Source organism: Numenius arquata, chromosome 15, assembly GCF_964106895.1.
Source record: "Numenius arquata chromosome 15, bNumArq3.hap1.1, whole genome shotgun sequence".
NCBI lineage: Eukaryota > Metazoa > Chordata > Aves > Charadriiformes > Scolopacidae > Numenius > Numenius arquata.
Window position 1 is genome coordinate 8,150,363 of NC_133590.1, and position 22,564 is coordinate 8,172,926.

Consider the following 22,564-nt stretch of genomic DNA (forward strand, 5'->3'; position numbering starts at 1 on the left):
ATAATTCTAATACAAGGAAAATCCTTTGTTTCATTGTTAATTTATGTTATTACCATCTTTGATACTTACTGATTTGAAACATTTACCAGCGGTCAATGTAGTGATTATCTGGACAGGATGCGCTTGTTTGATCAGGGCAATCTGTTGAACATTAAACAATATTTGAAGCACAGTTAATTATTTGCGCTGAATTAGCTCACCCTCGAATGATTGTGGCTCATCTGAAAAAACGTAGGCAAGAAGAAAAAGCTAATTTCAAGAAAAAAAGAGTGTAAGGATGGTTAACAGTGCTTCAACCCTTCAGGTTCTTCCACTGCTCATTCTCCTAGGGAACACCCATTTGTGCGTGAGTATGTTTTTATATATTACTTTTCTTGCCATGTGCCAGCTCTGCTCCTTGCTGAGCCCTTCCCAGGCAGCTGGAACATTTAGCTGAATATTGGCATTTCAGGACAGTGAGGTTCCCAAGTGAAAACTGCATTAGTGGGAAGCCTCATGGTTTTTTGGAGAAGATATCTCCAGTGACAAGGAACGGCCCATCTGGGTGGGCTTGGTGGCCACCCATCTCCCAGCAGTGTGCGGTGGGGAGTGCAGTCTCTCCCCCAGCCCTGGGTCTTTGAGCAATGCTGAAGGGACTAGATATCAAGATTAAACAGGTCAGGGATATGCACTGGCTTGGTGGTTTTGCAAGCTTTTTCGTCAAAGGTAAAATTTACCCTGGCCATATGTTTTGGATGGGTGAATTATCATTGCCACTTACGTGTAAGGAAGGTTAACAGCAAAATATTCAACACAGCTAGAGAAGGCCAGAGCCCTGCTCCGGCAGAGTTTGATATACTTTCCCAAATCTCAGGGGATACCTTATTGCTCTCTACAACTACCTGGAAGGAAGTTGTAGACTAGTGAGGGTTCATCTCTTCTCCCAAGTAATAAGCAATAAGACAAGAGGAAATGGCCTCAAGTTGCGCCAGGGGAGGTTTAGAGTGGATATTAGGAGAAATTTCTTCACCAAAAGGGTTATCAAACATTGGAACAGGCTGCCCAGGGAAGTGACAGAAACGCCATCCCTGGAGGTATTTAAAAGATGGGTAGACGTGCTTAGGGACATGGTGTAGTGGTAGACTTGGTGGTGTTAGGTTGATGATTGGACTTGATTACCTTAAAGGTTCCTTCCAACCTAGATGATTCTATGATTCTATCTTGTTTTTAAAGAAGACTGAAAGAATGACTTGTAACCAAAGAAAAGTTAAAAGTCAGTTTTAAAAACATTTCTTTTGTTCCTCCAAGCACTGCAATCAAGTAGATTGTCTTATGAAGGAATTTGAGGTTCTTTCAAACCTCTGCTTTCTTAATGACAGTTCCTGTGCATGCAGGTTCATATTTACTGAAATGCATTGCAAAATTTCAGATGTTGACATCTTTAAATTGAGTCCTTTGGGAAAAATATATAGTAAGGGATTTTAATAGGCTATAGATCTTGTTGAAGAGCTCCGTGAACTTACAATCAGTGATTTTCAAAACACAATAGGGTATTTATTAATTAGTGTATCATCAGGACTATCTGTCTGCCAACAGCAGTGGATGTGGCATACTTGATCCACTGGCACACTTGGCAGCTTACTGGGGGGATCAGTTCTAGGGTAGACCAATGCCAGTTTTACAGACATTGTGGGAACCCAGTCTAACGTAAATAAGCTCATAATGAATCAGTTGTGTTAATTGACCCTCAGTGAGGAAGATGTAGGTGCAGTCTTAGACAACATGAAGTCTTGCACAGACTTTTCCTGGCTAGTCCTAAGTGTTAGATTGATTCATTAGCTTTGACAATCCTAATCTGAGTTTGCTCTAAATATTGCTGTGGAAAATGTAGTGTATATCTCCCCCCCGCCCCTGAAAATTCATTAACATTGCTAAAATGCAAAAGCAATTCTGCTGTCACTGAAAAGCAGCATGACAGAATATTCAGCAGGCTAGTTTTTAATAAAACATGTTTTTTCTTCATAATTAATATAACAAGGTTTTCTGGCTTAGCGCTTGGCATGGATCCCAGAAAAAAAAAAAAAAAAGAGGGGAATGAGTCGCTGTGACGTGACCATTGCATGACAAACATGTTATGAGAGGACATTTTTGCCTTAATGATTTGTTCCAAAGAAAAAGTTACACTGAAAGTTTAAATGAAAAAAGAACAGACTTTGCACTTCTCTGAAACTGTGGCAAACACTCTTAAATTCCAATTTCCATCCTTTCCCAGAAGCATTTATCTTCATCATTCTCATTTTTATTCAAATCTGGTTTTATAAGTTTTTATAAGTAATACTGATTAATAGATGTTATTGGTGAAATATAGAAGTCATCAAATGGAGTTTTAGGCAGTAGCTCATATCTTGGGTCGGTCAAAGTGGAACAGGAAAGCATTCAGACATTCATGGATCAGGTGGGTTTGGAGCAGGACCTTAAGGCAAAAATTTCCATTCTGTTCTTTCATATTACCTGAAAAGAAACTGATTTCACCCTCATGAACTCAAACTATTTCCATAAAAGGCAGGAAGCTGCATGACGGCTGCAAGCGAGAACAAAATTTGGTCCTTTATTTTAGCATATATGATGCAAGTGCACCAAAGCTCGCTTTCAGACATGAAGTCTTCTCAGGTTGGGTTTTCTGCTGGTTTGTTTTTTTTTTGTTTTAGTTACAGTAGATCCTCACTGTGTGATACACACATCAGCGTTGTATGAAGAGCAACTTTTAGAGAAATCAGTATGCTTTTGCTCAGCAAGATACTGCAGTGGAAATGTGCCTGCCATAAGGTGTTGTATCATTAAGTATTCCTTATTTTGCCAGAAAGAAATCCAAAGGGCTCTGCTGCAGCAGGTTGTATCAACATTCAGACACAGCAATTCAGCTGCCTGTGCTCCCTGGCTTGGGCTTGTACTGAAGCAACTTTTCTGAAATACACATAGATTTAATGGTATGCTTAAACGCTGTGCTGAGTCGAGCTAGAAAAATACGCAGCAGAATGAGACCAATTCAGGTCCCAAAACACTCCTGTGATGGAGCTGCTCATAGACCAGGATCGAGCTTCCGTTTAACAACACTCTAAAGTGCTTCAAATATGCTTGCAAAAAAATTTAAGAAGGTGATTTTTAAATCAACAGATGTCCAGATTAGGCTCTTTTGTTGCATCATTGTTCCCTCCAAACCCAACACCCCCAGCAGCGGAGAGGAAGAAATGCGGGAGTCAGAGCAGCAGAGGTGGCTCTTCAGTGAGTATTTTGGAACTTCAAGAAATTGGTGTCCTTAGTTGTGATGGAAAGTGTTTTGAAGTCACTAGCCATGCCCAGTCCAATATCCAAGTGCACTTAGTAGCCGAAAGAGAAGGATTAAAGTATCCCATTAAGATCAAACAACTGCATAGAAAAGTTATCACTAGCGCCTGTCTCCTAGCTGGCTGCAGCAGATATGAAGCTGTTACCAGCAGTACAGGTCTTTCCTTGCCTCAGGTGCTTGGAGACCAATGTTTTAGGGTGTCTTAAAGTCAACTCTGTCTGACGTCTTTTTCTACCCACCAACGGATCTATTCCTGTAGTAAACTCCCACTTCTGCTGCACTGCTCACGCGAGGGCTTTATGCTCTGCTGCATCACCAACCCATCACTGCAAAGAGCAGTGAATCCTGTCAAGCCCCTCTCAATTTGTGGCCCATCAGGTGTAATGCCCTTCTGCAGCACTCGCCTAAATTTGCCTGATGCAGCAGGAAAGCAACAGAGCCCTGGGAGCGCCCCCAGCTAATTGTGCACCGCGCTGGCGGGGAGGGAAGCGTTCCTGGCTGACCCCCGAAGGCAATCAGCTCATGCCCTGAAGCGTGCAGGTTGGTATCCCGTGTAACTAAAGGGACTTAATGACTTTGCATAAGCTTTAAGTCTAGCAGTATAACCCGCATTCCCGGCACCGGCTGCAAAAGCGTTTGATAGCCCGGCGCAGTGGCGTTCCTGCGACAAGGCTGGCTCCTGCTGCCCCCATGAAACAGATTTTGTAGCTTCCCCTTGCTGAGGCATCCAAGGCTGACCCCATTTTCCACCTGGGAGCACAAGCACACCTTATCCACCAGCGAGCGACTTTAAAAACAGCCAGCTGCTACCAGGCCATCTCTCACGGTGCAAAGATTAATTTAGAAACTTTGATCTCTTGGAAAACAGGAGCAGGTAACTCCTGTGCAGAGAACCAAGCTGGTTTGAGGAGCACCTCCAAGGGCTCTTGCTTTTTTCCTGGATCCCTGTGGTTTTTGTATCAGGTGCTACCATGGGAAAGGTTCACAACTAAATAATCAGCAAAATAAAGCCTTTAAATGTAAAGTTCTCTGGGTACCCTGGAACCAGTCAATAGGGAGCGTGTCATTTGCTCTGAGGCACACATTGCTGTTCAGCGTGGAGGCAGGAGATGTCTTGCTAGCAGAGAGGTGAAGAACTCAGAGGTTTTGGTGGAATCTTTTCAGAGAATGGTTTCCCAGGCTAAAAATACAACGTGTTGCATGTGTGCTCCAGATGATAATATGCCCTGCTTTCATTATACTGCAGCCATGGCCTTGGCTGAGAAATACAATGTCATTGCTAGAAAAGCCACTTTCCCTTGAAGTTCAAAGACTGTCACTACCCAAGATGGTTGCAGGCAAAAATCTGGCCGATTGTAAGAGCATCAGAACTGTCGATTCCCTCCTCCTTTGGCGAGAAGCCCAGACAAAGGTTCCCACTGAGAGCTGTCAGCAGGATCAAGGGGTTCACTACGAAAAGGCAGTAGTTGTGTCTGCCCTCATGGCTCCTTCATGCCTTATGTCAGCCGTGGATGGAAGTTGATCAAATATCCATCCTCGTTCTCCAGTTCATCCCCACCCCACCTCCTTCTTGGCTGCAAAGCTGTGACTGCACAGAAGAACAAATGAAAGGGGTCATATTTGTTTTGCTGCCGTAGAGGCTACTTCATGGCAAGTTGCAGGAGAATTTGCACAACTTGGTGCAATTAAGTGAACAGGCCAGTTCCTACCAATGCACTTCAATGTTTGAAGTCCCCTAGCACTTCAAAGCAAGGTGTGTGTATGTGTAGTGGGCAATTTTCATCCCCGTGCTCCTCTGTCAAGCCAGCTTGAGTAGCTACACTGTTTTGTCTGGAATTACTTGTTTTGCACACATGTAAATTCACAGCCTAACCCTGGATTGTCGCCTTTGTGCTGCCTGTTTCCTCCTGCTTTTGTGTTTTAATTATTCATTTTGATTGTAATAAGGGGTAGCAAATGTACCCGAGACACAATCAACAGTTCAGCTGCAGAATGCCCTTGGCAGATGTAAATAATTTCCCTTGAATTTGGGGTCAAATCTTCCTGTCTTTATTCAGAAAGAATCACCAGAGATTAACTGGACATTTTTTTGTCTGAGAAAGAGCTGTAGGATTCTGTCCTGAGACCAAGAAAGCTCACGGTTCTGGCATGACTGTTTGAAATCTATTACATTTCATTAGTCTCCCTTTCTTGAGGAGTTGAAATGGAAAAATGGAGAGTATCATCTATCTGCAGTGTTTAACCTTGGTACAAAGCCTAATTAGCAAAGTTTTGATGGTTCTTTGGAGAAATGAAGCTTTAGTGAAGTGCTAATCATTACGATGATGACGACAACAAAGGTCAGGTGAAATTAGGATATTTTGAATTTCAGCCATTCTTCTACTATTTTTTCTAAGAGCCGTATAAACGCAATCAGCTCCACACTCAGCAGTGCACTGGTACCCATGTAAAATGTCTCTCCTAGATTTTTTTTTTTTGCAGTGTTTCTTTTTTATGACCCTAAAGTAATAAAATTCAAAATTGCTCTCCGCAAATTCTTCTAGCTTCGTCCCCTGTCTCTGCGGACCTGCAACGAACAGGATCCAGCGAATTTATTCCCTCTTGAGAGAGCGCACAAAGTGTCGGTGTCGGGCTGCAGCAAGGAGACTGTTTGGTGAAACCAGCCCCACAGTCTAATTTCTTCTTTCCTCCCCCCCATCCTCCTCCTTTTGTTTGAATCCTGAGCCTGGCTGGGCTCAGTATTGCACCTCGTCGGAAGGACAAGATCCTCCTCTGCTGGCCATGAGCAATACGGCACGGCAGGCAGGAGACCCTGCCTTCACTGCCCCTGCCTGCACCCTCTGCCTGCACCCCCTCCTGCAGTCCCCCCACCTCCAGCCCCCTCCTGGACCCCCCCACTCTGTGCCCCTCCTTCTGCATCCCACCTCCTGCATCCCGTGTCCCTTATCCTACATCCTTCCTCCTGCAGCCCCTCAAGGCAGGGTGGAAAGGATGGGCTCCCACATCCCCCATCCTGCATCCCACCTCCTGCAGCCCCTCATGGCATGGGAGGAAAGGACAAGCTCATACTGGCAGAAGAGGCTTGAAGGTGGCATACCCCCATGGAAAGCTTCCTGCAGGGAGCCAAAAGGCTAAAATTTGTCCCTGTGCTGGCTGGCGGGGGTGAAAAAGCTTCAAGACCAGTGTGGTCTGGTGGGTGGTCCAGTGGATGTCAGAGTGGAGGAGAAAAGTCTCCATGCCAAGAGGTCAGCTCTGCCTGGGGTTTTGTCCCCTGTGGCTCTGCTGTTGCAGCTTGTGACAGGCACATGAGGGGTAAAAGCCTAAATGTTACTGGAAACCTGCACGTTTTCTAGGGCACCAGTTTATCGTTAGAGCGAGTTCAGGGCATGTGCCCTTTTGCAGCCAGCTCTGCCCATGGAGGAGTGCGTGGGTGGGAGGGGTAGGTGGGTAACCTGGAAAAGAAAGCAGTGTAGCAAAGCGATAGGTCTTTCATCTTTCTTCTTTTCTTGGTGTGCAGGCCATCGCCTTGGGCGTTGTGAGACTATCATGTCTGCTCCACAGCTAGGGGAAACTGAGGCACAGAAGAGCAGGGTGCAGTCATGTCCTGCACCTCCCTCAGCCCAGGCTGAAACCCTCTGGCATTCCCCTGTGGTGCCAAGGGCTGCCCTGAGTGCAGGGAAGGTTTAGCAACCTACTGAAGTCAAACCCTTCTGCCCCCAAACCCTTTCCAACCCCATCAGGCAAAACAGCACAACGGGGCACAGCAGAGACCGGGGAGGGAGCTGGAATATTTCTTGCTTCATCCTGCCACCGTTGCTGCTTCCTTGTTCTTTGTTTCATCTATTCCTCCAAAAGAAAGGAGCACACTCGCAGGGTTTGTTTTGGTCTGTGTTTATGGATGAATGCTACCACTAATTGTAAGTGGAGCAATTAGACCTTTTCCTTCTACAGCCTCCGTTGGGGTCTGGCAAAGGATCTGACAAACCCTGTACCTGCTCTCAGGAAACATATACACCCAGGGCAGAGCTTTTGCAGCCTTCTCATTTACCATCATCTCTGCTCTCATTCAGGAGGGGCAATCACGGGAGCGTGTGTGTGTCCTTCCAGCTGCAAAGGATTTAGTTATGTGTGTGTGTGGCTCACTTAAGTGCACCTGGAAAGGGGCTCCGCTGAGCGGTTCAGGGGACATCGCTCTCATTAAAGTCAGTGGGAAGGGAAGGGGAGTGCTGGAGAGTCTGTTCTCCCCGGCTCAAACACAAGAGGGACGCAAGCATGCCTGAAGCAAAAACTCATTTATATATTCCAGATAATATTCGCAAATGTGAATTCCGAGCTTTTTTTTGTCCTGTTTCTTATTCATTGCTTCTGATTCATCCGTTCTTAGTCACAGTGTTAGCTGAGAATCTCTTTCTTCTATATACTGTTTCTATATATATTGTGCAACTAAACAGGGTGTATATTTACAGTTAATTGTGTCTGTTGCAATGCACAGGTGCACACAATCATATGTGAGAGTGTGTGTGTATACTGTCTTGATTGGGAGTGTTAAATTGTTTGGAAATACATTTCCTTCTGACAAATCATGTGAGGGATGAAGAACAGCAGCTCTAAATCTCCTTCTTTACACCCGCTGTTAGCACACGTATTCTCGTCACAGGCAGGTAATCCTGGGATTTAGAGCAAGAGGGAAAGCAAGCTGAAATCTTCATCCCGGTGTGGAGTCAGTGCGTCTCCTTTCAGACCAGCCTCACTCACACTCTTCTGAGGCTGAGAGCTGGTTTCCTCCTTCTTCTGTTCCCCTTTGTCGCTTGCCCTTGATCGTGAGCCAAACAGGAAAGGCTGGAGCTCCACATCGGAGGTCGGACCCACAGCATTTCCTCATGGGAAGAGCTAGAAATGTTCTCTTCTATCCAAAGGTTGTTGACAGCCTTCCAGCTCAGAGGTCCAGATCCCACTGGCTGGACCATGCATAGGGTCCTGGGCCAGGCTGTGCTGCCCAACCTCCTCTGTGCCCTGCCGGAGCACATCCCAGCCTCCTGCTTCGGCAGCCAGCATTGGCCTCTGCACCTCTCTCCGAAAAGTTAGACAAGTAGCCAGTCTGTGGTCACTTAATAAGCAAAGAGGCAATTTAACCCATTCAGGACAGGTTTTTCCCAAAGGACAGCAGCCCCATGGCTTGGGCTGGATGCTCAGAAAAGCCAGAGCTCCCACAGGGGTTGTTGGGAGCAGTGGATGTTAATTTTGTTAATCTTTGGAAAGATCTCTTAAAATCCAGCCCAGAGCTAATAGCTCTGAAGTGGGTAACGAGCTGATCTGGATGTCCAGTACTGAGCGCAAACGGAAACTTTGTGCCATAAACTGGCTTTTGTTTTTCCAGAAACTGACTCTCTGTCCTTTTTTATCTCCTTCAGGCTTCCCATTTCTTCTTCCTGGCTGACCTGCTGCATGGTAAGTGGTTTCAATTTCTTCATTTTAACTTCTGCATACAAAACTGAGAGGCTGGCAACCTGGTCCATCAAAAGCCTTCGCTAGTGCCCAGAGCTGAGTTTTATTAACTTCATGCGTGGCTTTGCTGAGCCTAGAATAAAGCTTGTGATCAAGCAGAAAGTCTGTTTGACTTCAGACAAGTAATACGGTGAGCACTTTCAGACCTCCACGTGTGCTCTGTGTCGGTGCAGGAGACAACACTGCATTGGGTCCCAGCCAGGAGCATCTCTGGCAGGCTGGAGCCCAAACCAGAGGTAAAGCAGCAGCACCAGTTTGCAGCTGATCACGGGGTACTCCTAGACCACACCTGCAACTCACAGCTCTCTTCTAACCCAGGACCTTTTGGCCACTCTGTGGCCTCATGTGCTCAGCACAGCTTTGGGGACCCATGGGTGACACAGTGGGTCACGGGCTGGAGGACAAGTCATGGTGCTGGGCTGCAAACCTCACGGGAGGATAAGCAGAGTCTATCTGCGTGCCCAAATCCAATAAATGAAGGGTAACTTTCCCTTGCAGCATACAACTAACTGGAATTTATTTCTATAAGGTTTTCTCCTAAGTGCAAGAATGTTCAAAAAGTGTTTGCAAGCCCACGCAAGTAAAAATTATTGAAAGTTATGTAGCATTAAGATGTTGATAAGAGAAAAGCTGTAATGCATGTTGTGTGAGGATCTGTAAATATTGTACAAGGATTTTTACATCCTTTCGCAGCTCCTTAGTCCACGTAAAGGATTATGGTTTTATTGCTAAGTTTAGTAGTTTAGGTTAAGACCTGGTCCTCCTTTTCTTGATTTCAGTGGCTTTTAGATCTGAGTTTATAATTTATAGCTAATAGGTATTAAATTAATTTTGCTCCTTTTCCTGAAAAAAAAAACAAACAAACAAAAAAAAAAAAACAGACTGTGGCTTTTACTCTGCATTCGTTATTTAGCCACATTCCTGTTCATTCCAGTGGCGTTCTGGCTTCCAGGTCAAACCTGTGAGTCTAGCAGCCTTGTAGCTCGTACAGCCCTGCTTCTTTCCCCAAATCAACGTTGCTCTTCTAACACAATGTGTGCGGAAAACAAATTTCCAAATCATTTATGTATCTGAGCTCAGCATTTAGCTTCTGCAATTATTTGACCACAGAGCCGTGCACCTGGCTTTAGGCACCAGCCTTCTGCAAACCGGCTGATTTGCTTTTTTAGTGGTGGAGCTTTCACAATTTCTTAATTCATTCCCCCTCCCTATGCTTTATGGTCCTTTCCTCTGTCCCTCCGCTGTCCCTGCAATCTCCTGCTCCCCATCCTGCAAGTCCCTCCTCCTTCAGCCATCATCGGCGCCCATCCCTCCGAGGAAAAGGCACAGCAAAACTTCTTTTAAGTAGCAGCCACAAAGCTATTTGAAAGGCTCGCTGCTCTCACTTCTTTTGCAATTTCTTTCTGAAGCCGCAGATACTCCCAGCCACAGCCCGCATGGAAAGGAGCAAATACCATGAGGTCTCGTCTCTGCAGAATTAAACGGAGGACAACTCGTTATTTAAAATACAGTCAGGATTTCAGCCTCATAAAAATAACACTACGTTATTCTCAGAGCTGGAGACAAAAAGTATTTAGAAAGGTGGCAGGAAAACTCATCCTGCTTAAATTAGGGCAGATTTCAGTCAATCCCCAGAGGTTCAGAGAGCTTGAATAAATGCTGGGTACTTTCTGGCGCTCTTGATGTGTGTTGGCAATAGACTTTAACTTTGTACATCACTCATCTTGACAACTGCAGTCCAACAAAGTTACCTCGCAATTCAGGTCACTCGATGGCATCCTAATGCATCACTTTCCCACTCGGAACATTAGTCATGACTTGATTCAGCGAAGGTTTTGAAAACAGTGTGACTGCCGGTGTTGGGGTATCTGTTCTCTCCGTAACAGAGAAGCCCGTGGAAGCTAATGAACAAGGGGATATTGATCAGAAATCCATCGCTTGATTGACAGCTCTTGGCAATGTGAAAAACTGCAGATGAAAGCTTGAGCAGTTTAAAAGATCACCCAGACCTCAAAGCTGATTTGAAGCTTTAAAAGTCAATCTCTGCCTATCAATTATGGGGGGATTTTTTTGTACTACACAGAGAAAAGTTATTCTTTGAAAATTTGCATGCAGGATGTCTAATTTAATTTCATGTAATAGTCACATTTCAGTGACAAATGTCAGATCACTGCTTTTTTAAAGCATGTTAAGGTTTTCCAGCACTTACAAAGAATGAACACTCTGATTTAGTAATATGTTTAAATCAACCAGTGTATCAGACTTTGTGCGTTAATTATGTGCTCAGATAAAAAAAAGTGTTGTTTTTGCTTTACTAAACCTATGGCTTGTTATGAATAATTAAAAAAATGGAATGGGAGCACTTCTTAAATAAGAGATGTGGAAGCCAAATAGTTATTTAGTATCGAAGCAATGATAAATAAGAAGACATCTTTTAGTTGGATGTCATGTACCCAAGTCAGGGTTCTCTGTTCTTTGTTTTTCACTGCTTCGTGCGGCTGGGGAGGACACAGCGTAGCTGGGAGATGGGAAGCATCACTCATGTGACCTGTAGAAGACATTTCCCTTCCATAGTTTCATAAAGAGGGATGGTGGTGGAGAAAGGAGGGACACTGGTGATTTCTCAGGTCAGCTGCACTCCCATGTCACCTTGGCTGGTCTCCTGGCCAGGCAGCTCAGCTTTCCAACTCCCACTATTCACATGGGGGGCCAGGGTACCCAAAAGGCTTTGCTGATGTTTTCCGAGCCTTTTCTGCATGCGTCCTTAACTCCACAGCTTGGTCATAAAGTTTCACCTAATGGTACTTGCCAGCCCATGAGGGGGTTGCTTGCTGCCACCCAATTGACCTCAGCCTTGGCCACCCAAAAGTGTCCTCCTCGAGGGCTGCCGGGTGCCAGCCTGGCCTCAGGTGTGCATTAGCCTGTCCCAAAACTGCCCGGAGGTCATCTGCCTCCTCAGGGCAAAGGGGGGTTTGTGCTCCTCCACCTCACAGAGCTGCCAGAAGCAGATGTCCTGCAAAATGTGCATTGCATCTTGGCCAGCTTGGGTTTTACCACAGAGATATGCTTAAAATAGCCCACAATGGATCAACAAATAATTTTATAAGCATTGTTAATAAACAATTAATCTATTGCTAAGAAGTGATGGCAATGTAACAAGATGAAGTGACAGTATTGTCATTTCTTAACACCATACTTACACTTAGCAGTTGATTTAAAAATCATGGCAGGTGCTTCTACAATGACATAGCTATTTGTGCTCATTCAGAGCACTTGTTTTTCCTCTGTCGACTCAAGACAGTCCCCACCGGCCTCTGTAAAGCACGCTGGGTGTGTTTGCAGTCTGCTTTTGGCAGCTGTAACTCCCCCGTTCATCCTTCGTAACTTTTAACAGGTATATCTTTTCTATCCAAAGGGCTACCCCATCCCTCAGAATACTTCTATAAAGCATCTGTGGAATAAAAGCCAACACTCCCCACCAAGATTTTGAAAATAAACAGGGGAAACAAAATCAGACTCCTTCAGAAAATTCCCTCAAACTCAAGTCCATTTGCAAAATCTCCCCTCCGACAAAGTGAGCTTGCAGGCTGCATTTCAGGCAAAACCCTCTTTTTGTTTTCCTTTCTTAACTACATCACATTAAATTTAATTTTGTTCACTGTAGACAATGTCCTTATCTTCCAGCAAGATCCTTCTGTTCCTCAGCAAGGCACACACTTCTGCAACACTTGCACACTGTCGAGACTCAGCTCCTGTGGAAATAATGAGCTGAGGAAAAGGAGTCTTGACTTGACATAGCAATAAATGAGGTGAAACTTTCCTCTTTTTTTTTTTCTTGGTGAGAAACGAGAGTTGGCATGTAGAAAAAAAAAAAAGAAGAAAAAAAGACGGTTCTATTTTAATATGAAATATAAAACACCCATTGTACAAAAGTGGAATTTCTTTTTTTTTTTTCCAGAAGCAAAGAAAGAATAAAGATAAAGGCTGCAAGCGTATGAATGAGGAGAGAAAACTAAGATAATGCAGTCGATAATCAGTTCAAGGCAGAGCATTATCCATGGGGCCATCGGTCCGGCCCTAGGGGAGAGCTTTTTAAAATGTCTCTGTACGTAGCTTAGCTTTGCTCATTACCATAGCTTGTCTTTGAAACACCAGAGTGGCTTCCACTGGCAGCAGCCGTACCTGTGCGAGGGGCTGCCAGCCCACTTTAATCAACCCCCCCCCAAAACGCGGGCTGGCAAAGCTGCGGGTCCCACCGGCGCCGGGCTCCGGGGAGGATGCTGGCTGGGTTTCGGCAAGGATGGGCTCTTCAGCACACGTCTGCTGCGCCGGGCCCTCCATCCTCCAAAGGGATTTTGTGGATGGGGAGCCACATAGGTCTGCAGGTGCCGTGGGCCTTCATGCCTCTCTGATTTTCCTCAAAACGGGTTTCCGTGTCCCCACACGCAGCAGGTACCCACATGCCGGTGAAGGTCATGTTTCGCGCTGCATCAGGGGTGATGGTGGGGCTCAAAGCAGCTGGACAAAGAAAAGCCGCCTTCTTGTAAGGATCCAGATCTCCTTTTCTCACTGTGCTGGCAACAGCCATCAGCATCCCCCCAGCTGTGGTACCATGCAGGGAACTTGTGCCCATGCCGACAGAGCCCCCCAGCTGTGTCCCCTCCAGGGTGTCCCAGCTGCCACCGCAGGAGCTGGCTGAGCCCTGTAGGGGCTGGGACAAGGCAGAGTGGGGCCAGTGGTGCTCAGGGGTGGCTGTGCTGGGCGCTGGGTGAGCTCTGCCCACGCCAAGGAAGAGCTGAACAGCATCTTTGATCCCCAATATGATGTGAGCTCTGGACCCACTGACGTCCAAGCTCAAGGAGAAAAGGATTGTCCATCCCAGGGAATAAGTTCTTTCGTACCTTCTCTCCTTCTAACACTTTTAATTCCTCTCTTCTTCCACCCTCTTCTCACCCCTCCCTGCAGATGAGGCTGATGACTACGAGTACTATGACGAGTACACGCAACCAGAGCAGGACCCCATCCTCCAGCAGCAGCCCTCAGAGGACCCTGATTGGTTTGAGGCATTTTTTGGCTACAGCGATACCAGGAAAGGTACCACTGAGGGGTGGGCAGGGAGGAGAGGAAGGGGTAAAATCCCAACCCTGCACTTGCAGCCTCGGCTGCCAGCCTGCTCTCGAAATGCCTGCATCAAAGGGATGAGTTAGGAGGATTGTTTGCAGTGTTCTCCTTTGTATTTCTCTTGTAAGGAGCCTGTGTTTTATCTCTGGGTTTCACAGGATGGATTCTGATCATGCAGAACATTTCTGATTGCTACTACAAAAAAGCACAGACTTATTTGTCTATAGACACTGTAAGATGTAATTGCTGTTTTCATGGGATATATGTTCTGTATTTATGCTGGGAACCAAATGTAGTGCAGGTTTCCTTTTTTTTCTTCTTTTTTTCCTCAGTTGCAGGGTTTTTTTTCTTTTCTTTTCTTTTTCTGTTTTGCCAAACTTCTGGAGAGCAGGGAAGCATCCTAGAGATTGCTCAGGGGACACAAAAGGAGAGACAGGGAAGTTGCCTGTAACATCCCCTGGTACAAAGAAAGCAGAGCTGGAATGGGGCTGCCCCCAACACCAATCGCTCCTAGCAGCCAGGAGGGGAGTGGAGAGGTGGAGCATGGTGTGAGGAGCAGCACTCAGGTGATTACCAGCAGGTGCCTGCTCCCTTGAAACAATAGCCACCTGGGGGTATTATACAGTATAATGGTGGTGGGTGGCTTTTCCAGGGGAGATTTAGTGCCACTTTGCAACCAGGGCAATGCCAAACCCAGACCCCTCCACGCTAAATGCATGAAGGCAGATGCCCAGGGCCAGCTCTGGCTCTTAAGGTTGCTGCTTCTGCTGCTGCTATGGAGGCAAATCTGGCCCTGAGCAAAGGAAGGGACTTGCCCCATTACAGCTCCATCGGAGATGCAGCAAAGGGAGCTGAGGATCTCCAGACCCAAAGCCATGAGCTGTTACAGCTTGCAAGAGACTCTGCAGCAATCCTGTGGCTGCTGGGCTGATGCGTAAATGAGGTACCTGCTACAGGGGATGCTGTGGCCAGGAAGGCAGCCTTCTGCAGTCAGCAAACGCAAGAAGAAAAAGCAGGTGATGGAGGTGGAGAAGCTGAAAGTAAAACTAAAAGATCTCTGTCCTTACCCCAGCAGACTCATGCTCCTCCAACCCCTGCAAGAACAATGGTAGGTGTGAAAACAAAGGAAGTGGCTTCAGCTGTCTCTGCCCCGAGCCCTATGCTGGGACTACCTGCGAGGAAGGTAATGGCTCTGTTCCTAAATTATACTCCTTATTTTGGTAACTAATGTCACTGTCACAGCTCTGCCAGTGGAAGTAAGCACAGGGCTTTATAAATCCAAGGTTTGCTGGGGTGAGGGTTTTGGCAGCCCACCACAGTCATGTTCACAGGTCTCACACTTAGCTCTCATCTAGGCCAAAGGCTGTCTGAAGTGGTATCCAGTAAAACAGACTTCAGGCGTGCAGAAAGTGCTCCTCTGTCCCCTGCCAGGTGGGCAGTGGTGAGCTGCTCACTGGTCCTGCAGATTTTTTGCCACAGATACTATGAACAAGAAGGGAAATCCCACATCCATGCCAGCCAGATGAAAGCTTCCCCAAGGTGCTGGGAGAAAACATGTCTTCCTCTCTCTTGTGCACAAGCAGACACTGATGAAGCACCTCATATCTCTGTTTTCCACAGTGAAGGACATGTGTCTGGAGAAGAGGTGCCACAGGGGAGACTGCCTGATTACATTAACCCCACCTTATTTCCAGTGCAGCTGCAATCACCCCTACAAACTACCTGACTGCCATCGAGGTGAGCATGGCCCCATCAGAAAAGGCTCCTGCTTGGCAGGGTGCTGAGTAAATTGTGGTGGGAATGGCACAGTGAGATCACCTCACCGCAGACAGCCAGCAGTGGGAGACCACATGCAGGCCACCGCAGAGGGTGGTCCTGCCCTGGTCACCCAGCCTGCGCCGCCCATGGCTCCCACCTGTGGGGCTGGTCAGTGATGAGCCGTGCTTGATTTTCAGGGTGGTGGTTCACTTGCTGGTGAGACCTCCAGTGTTTCTCAAGAGTTCATAAGAACTTGAAGCCAACAGGCTAAGTGGGAGCTCTCCCCAGCTTCCATCAGGCATGTATAGTGTTCAGCAGAGTGACAAGGCTGTTTTGTGTTTTCCACCCTGGCAGCATCTTCACCGTGCAGACCAAACCCGTGTAAAAATGGAGGCACCTGCATACGGCACAGAATCAGATCCAAATTCACCTGCGAGTGCCCTGAACCTTTCAGAGGGAGGTTCTGTGAGATCGGTAGGTCACAGCTCCAGGGGACAGGGTAGGGGTGAAGCCTCTAGACAGTTCCTATGGAGAAGGAACATTAGGCTTTATCCTTAGACATCTGAAAGCTGATGTGGTGAAGATTTATGTCCAGCTGCCTGTGACTCCTCAGGCTTGCGGGGACAGCCACTGGGACATGGATGGGTGGCCAAGGGCATGGGAATACCCCAGGCTGCATGGAGACCCTTCTGCCTCTGCAGCACCACCACGGTAACCGCATCCCACACAAGTTTCCAAGGAGAAGGATTTGTTCCTTTCTCTTTTAAGAGTTGGTTGCACTTCAAACTCCATCTACCACTAGATGCTTCACATTGCAGGTGACTTTTCCTCCATCTCGCCTACAGGTTAGGTTCACAGCCCCACAACCTTCCTTTTGGCACATCCCTTGCCCTAGCATGATAGCAGCTCTGTGCCAACTTCTGTCTAATCCTCCCAATACCATTTCTTGCCCAGGCCACTGAGAGGAGAGGTTCTGCTTTGGCATTAAGACACCTCTTGGCTGCTAAGTCTTTACTATGCAAGTCAATCAAGCTTCAAGCTGCACACATGTTGAGACATTACTCTTATTTCTGGCCTATGCAGGATAAGGGATATCATTATATGACCCAGTAGGTCCTTCTGATCCTCCATAAAATGAACGTAGGGCAAGGAAGGGAAGGAAGAGGAACAACTTTGGGCAAGGAACAACACAAAAGTAATTTTCATATCAGCATTGTCTTCCTACAGGACCGGATGATTGTTATGAAGAGGACTCCTCTACATACAGAGGAAGAGTGAACCAAGCAGTGAATGGCAAGACCTGCCTTCACTGGAATTCCCACATTCTCTTGAACCACCCTATTAATGCCTTTATGGAGGATGCTGACTCTTATGGCATCGGTGAACATAACTTCTGCAGGTAATATTTTGAAGAAGCAGCTGTAGAGGTTTATATCAAAGAGAGCACTGAGGACAAACTGCTCATGAATTTAGCAAACTGACGGTGTTAAGATCTCACACCTTTCTCAACACTGCCTGTCTAAAAAATACCAGGATGTTCGAGGTGCATTCCCTAAGTCACTGTACTGATGTGAGGCTTCCAGAAGCAGCCCTCCTTTCCCTAAATCAGTTCCTCATTTTTCTTAGGGTTAAGATAGATATGGGGATAGTAAAATGGCAGAAGCCCCACTCCCCCATCTCAGGCATGTTCTTTGTCAAATCTTATGAAAGAGTGTCTTTGGAAGTTTGGCTCTCATATGGGAGCATGAAACTTCTCCCCTCAGCATCCTCAGCTCCTTCGCTGTTTTCATGGAGATTTCCCCATTCCATTGGCTGACATTCTCAACCGTTCTCTTCAGGAATCCTGATGAGGACAAAAAACCCTGGTGCTACATCAGAAAAAATCACAAAGTGGAGTGGGACTTCTGTGACATTTCACCCTGCTCAGGAACAGGTAAAGAATTAAAAGTGAGCTGTTTGGCAGTGTGTAGGAGGTCCAGAGCAGCAGGTGACCCCCTGTGACTTAACTTCTCCAATCTGATGTTATCTCTGCATTATACATCTGCTGTCCCTTCCATTGCAGCTGAAAAGAGCCCATGGCCAACAGACAGCCCAACGCACCCACCTGGATCAGATGACATGTTCCAAACGTGTGGACAACCCGAAATTCAAACACTCAAGAGAATCTATGGTGGAGCTAAGACTACAGCTGGCAAACATCCCTGGATGGCATCTCTGCAGATAAAGACTTCAAAAAGGAGCAGGCATTTCTGTGGTGGAGTGCTAATTAAAGCATGCTGGGTTCTTACTGCTGCGCACTGCATTGAGTAGGTGCATGTCCTGTGCCTCGGGTAGATAAACCAGGATATAAAAATCAAGATGGTTATTAAAGATAGCTCGGAATCCAAATTATTTGCAATCCAAATCATTGCTGGGAATCGAATTGAAAGGAAAACATATATGTGAAAAAATGAGCACATACATGAAAATACATATACTTAAAATTGGTGCTTGCTGGAGTAACAAATTAAATTTACCCCCCCACTCACCTAAAATGAGCTAAAATAGTTGTTTGAGAGGAAAAGAGGGGGAATGTAGCAAAGTTTTGCAATGTATGAAAGAAGGATGCCATGAAAACCTCAGGGGATATTGGGATACCATAAGCAATGCCACATATTGCATCACAATTAAGATCTCCAGAACAGCCAAAATATGCTTTTCACTTTCAATTGTTTATATGCCTGCAAGCTCAGAATACAACATTTCCTTCAACATTTTTATCGAACAGGTTGGAAACCACTATCCTTGGAAATTAATAAATTACACACTGGAGATGATTCTAGCACAGATGGTTTTAAGTATACCCAGACAATGGCAAGCAACTGGACTCCCATTATTCCATGACTCATCATCCCAGCCACAGTAACAGACTGTGTGCACACTGCTACTCACCCCAAAATGCAAAGAAAAGAGTATTCATGCAGCTTTAAATCATTTTATTCCATGACTGCAACAAGTTAAGAGCACATGGATTGTCCTACACCACCACTTCCCTGACTAAGCCCTCCTTTAACAATCTTAGGGAATCTTCTGGCCATGTTCTACAAGAGGAAGCAATCTCTTGACTTCCAGATACTAAAGACGCAGGTTTTCACCACCGCTAATAGACAATGTTTGCATGTAATTTACTTTTGTTTTTTTTTGCAGACATCCAGCAGAAAATCTCCAAGTAGCCCTTGGAAAGCAAGACCTCAAGAAGAGAGAGCATCAAGAGCAAATATTTGATGTGGAGAAGACCATCGTACATTACAGATACAAAGAGAAGGACAGTGTCCCACACAATGATATTGGTAAATCCCTTTTATTGAATATTCATGTGGCTCACCTCCAACCCCAGTTGTCTGAAGCTCCTCTCTCCAACTAAAACTAGTGTGAAATTTCCATTTAGACTATATCCTGGAAATAATTAGGCCAAATTGTGGTTTAGACCCATTTGAATCTTTGGGATGTGAATTGTGATGGGTAGGCAGAAGTTCCTGTGTGGGGGGAGCAAAACAACAGGGACAGATGCAGCACGTAGTGCAAAGAGCATGACAGGTGTATGCAGCTTTGCAGAGGGTGGGGTCACAGACTGGTGATGATGGTCAGGGATTAAAATCAGCTGCAAACACTGTCTGTTCTTGCTTATCTTCTCTCCAGCACTACTTAAACTGAAGCCAGTTGATGGTCATTGTGCCATGGAAACGAAGTATGTGAAAACAGCGTGTCTGCCTAACTCCTTCTTTCCCACTGGGACTGACTGCTTCATCTCAGGATGGGGCACGACAGAAACAGGTATTTACGGGCTAGCTGGATTTTGGTGGGTACTTCTGTGGCAAGGTGGGCTGGTACTTTCAGTAGCTGGTACTTTCAGGACCAAACGTGGACCTAGGCACTTAGTGAAACCAAGACATGGAATTCAAAGCTAAGGATGGCTAAACCCTGCCATGGAAATTACTCATTAGCAGAAATCTCCAGCTGCTAGACCAACCAAACCTTTCAGAGTTCTGAAAAAATCCCCGACGTATTTTTTTTTGCTTGCCATCTGACACACCATGTCATGGTTTCATCTGAAGCCAGAAACAGAAGCAAGACGGTATCAAGAGAGAGGCTATTGTATAGTTTGTGTGTTTCAAGACAGGACCAAGAAAGACGGGAACTTTCACACGGTTTTCCAGCCCATTGGGTCAGATAAAGCTTTTAAGAAGCAGCATCTGGATCTTCAGATGCACTGAAAAATAAAAAAAAATCCAAAGCTTTTCAAGTTCAACCAGCTCCATCCAAAACCTTTCTTGCCCGCGGTAAATCCTAAGGGGAGAAATTACTATGCTTAAAAAAAGATAATGGCAATTTTCTGAAAAATGCATTGTCTCATGTTCTGATTGATGTGTTGCTGTAAAGCAGCAGAAGGAAAATGTGTCACGGAGGCTGCAGTAGGTGTCCTAGTGCTTTGTGACTGATACAGCCTGATACGATACATAGGACCAAATTCTCCCTTCTGATGTAACTCTCATTGAAGTCCACAAGAGACAAGCGTGTTCATTTGATCAGAATGCACCAACAGAATTTAATGGACATTTTTTAAAAGTTCCAAATAAAAAGTCTCTCTTAAAAAGGGTACGGGGAAATTTTTTTTCCCCGACAAAGAATATCAAGTACCCTGTACGTGTTCAAACTAGATGGCTCCTTCTTTGAGCAGAGCTATTATTAGCATTTCAGGAAATCATTGCAGAAATGGAATATTTCCTGAAACTCAAGCAGAACCAAACTTATAAACCACCTTTAATTAGCTGCAGATGTAGTGCTTTGAAATTCTGGCTATTGCCTTTAGATGTCAAGTTATGTCTTTAGATTCACTATAATTAATCATTGCCCTTAAATATTGTATGATTTTCAGTTTTCATCTGTTTCATTAGCCCGCGTGTTAAAACATCTAATGGCACCAGCCCGAGAAATGCTGAGCGGCTCTAAGTCCCATTGGGACCCGGGGGAGCTGCAGAAACCAGCACCTTTGAAAAGCAGGATGCCACGGGTAGAGCTGATCCGAACCAAACTCTTGACTTTGTTTTCATTCAGGCAGCAACTTGGTGTCCTGAGTGAAGCCTCCACACTCCAACTCTAACCCTTATTGTTTCAGACAGATACTTCTTTTCTTCCCAGGCTAGCCCATGCATCCCCCCTGCTCTTCCCCCCTCCCATCCAAATGGCAAGCGGGCTCCTATTTTGAACAAAGACAACCTGTAACAGGATTGGGAGGAAGGTGACTCCATTTTTTTGGTGCACATCCCGTAGATGATCTATCCCGTCAGCTGTTAGACGCCAACGTCAAGCTGATTTCGCAAACGAAATGCAACGCACCCAGGGCATATGATGGCAGACTGGATGAAAGCATGTTTTGTGCAGGAAATCTTCGGAGGCACGGAGTTGATTCTTGTCAGGTCTGTTGCTTTTTCTGGGTTTGAACACTAATTTTTTTGTGTAAACGGTCAGGCTGTGCAGGGTAATAGCTTTGGCAGGCTGCTGCACAGGTATCTGTTTCTCCCATCAGTGTGTTTCAACAGCCATCGTCCTCCTCCTGTGCCGTTTGAGACGTGGATCCCCAGAGCTAATGTTGTCACTGTCAGCCACGGGCATATCTATGGAAGCTAGAGAACTAGCCTGGAAAGTTTGGCTTCTGAGGCAGTTTGTTGCAATAACTTGACAACTTGCCTTTTTTTCTCTCAATTTCATTATGGCCTCTGCCATGAGCACCAATTCTAATCTGATTTTCACTATCGGAGTTAAGACTTGCAGGGAAAGTCAGGGTTGATACTTCTTTTCCTTACAGCTAGTGCAAATGTGAAGCAAGTTCATATCTTGCTTCTTCAAGAAGCATACTCTTCTCTCAAATCAAGAGAGGGAAGAGTTTGAACAATGCTTCCTGAGATGCTGACTACCCCTGCAAGCATACTTTACAAGAGAAATCGCCAATAAAACAAAAAATGAGACCAACCAGTTCAGAATAAAGTTATTTTGAGGTGTGTGGGAGAGATCAAGTGTTTTTATTTATGCCAAGGATCACATCTTCAGATTTCTGAGCTCAGGCTGCGGAATGCCTGGTACTTTCATGCCTGGGAAATTGCATGTGACCTTGTCAGATATATGTCACAGATTTGAACAAACCAAAAATTTCACCCAAAAAGTTTGGTATCATTTGACCTGGTTCCAGAACTGCAAGCCTACGCAGGAACCGAGCAGCACCTGATGGTACATCCAAAAAACCCATCGTTAGCTTCAAAGTCTTATGATGGGAGAGGAGCGTTCTTATCACTGTTTATCAGGGAGTGTAGTGAGAGGATGGGGGGGGTAATGGTTTTAAACTGAAAGAAGGGAGTTATTAGATGAGATATTAGGAAGAAATTCTTTCCTGTGAGGGTGGTGAGACACTGGAACAGGTTGCCCAGAGAAGCTGTGGATGCCCCATCCCTGGAGGTGTTCAAGGCCAGGGTGGATGGGGCTTTGAGCAACCTGGTCTGGTGGGAGGTGTCCCTGCCCATGGCAGGGGGGTTGGAACTAGATGATCTTTAAGGTTCCTTCCTACCCGAACCATTCTCTGATTCTATGATTTTGGTTAACATTTTTTTTCTGGTTTTGAATACGTGTAATTTTTCTCACCAGGGAGACTCTGGAGGCCCACTAACTTGTGTAGAAAACGGCTCATACTACGTATATGGCCTTGTGAGCTGGGGCGAAGAGTGCGGGTTAAAAAACAAGCCAGGAGTTTATACCCAGGTGACAACATTTCTCAGCTGGATTAAATCCAAAATTCGATCTGAGTCAAGGTCACTTCATTAGGAG

General features: G+C 45.7%; 1 protein-coding gene across 1 annotated transcript; it reads left to right on the top strand.

Annotated features, from left to right (window-relative positions):
- Positions 1–277: 277 nt before the first annotated feature.
- On the top strand, positions 278–22,561 carry HABP2 (hyaluronan binding protein 2). The gene is made up of 13 exons (XM_074159182.1): positions 278–346; positions 8,737–8,773; positions 13,796–13,924; positions 15,024–15,134; positions 15,572–15,688; positions 16,064–16,183; positions 16,937–17,108; positions 17,548–17,642; positions 17,772–18,015; positions 18,896–19,038; positions 19,388–19,522; positions 21,020–21,165; positions 22,385–22,561. The coding sequence occupies exons 1-13, from the start codon at positions 278–280 to the stop codon at positions 22,559–22,561; spliced, it is 1,695 nt and encodes a 564-aa protein (XP_074015283.1).
- The last annotated feature ends 3 nt before the right edge of the window (positions 22,562–22,564 follow it).

Coding starts and splice junctions, on each gene's coding strand:
- HABP2 (XM_074159182.1), top strand. CDS start 278: ATGGTTAACAGTGCTTCAACCCTTCAGGTTCTTCCACTGCTCATTCTC. Junction 15,689..16,063: donor ACTACCTGACTGCCATCGAG/GTGAGCATGGCC, acceptor CCACCCTGGCAG/CATCTTCACCGTGCAGACCA. Junction 21,166..22,384: donor ACGGAGTTGATTCTTGTCAG/GTCTGTTGCTTT, acceptor TTTTCTCACCAG/GGAGACTCTGGAGGCCCACT.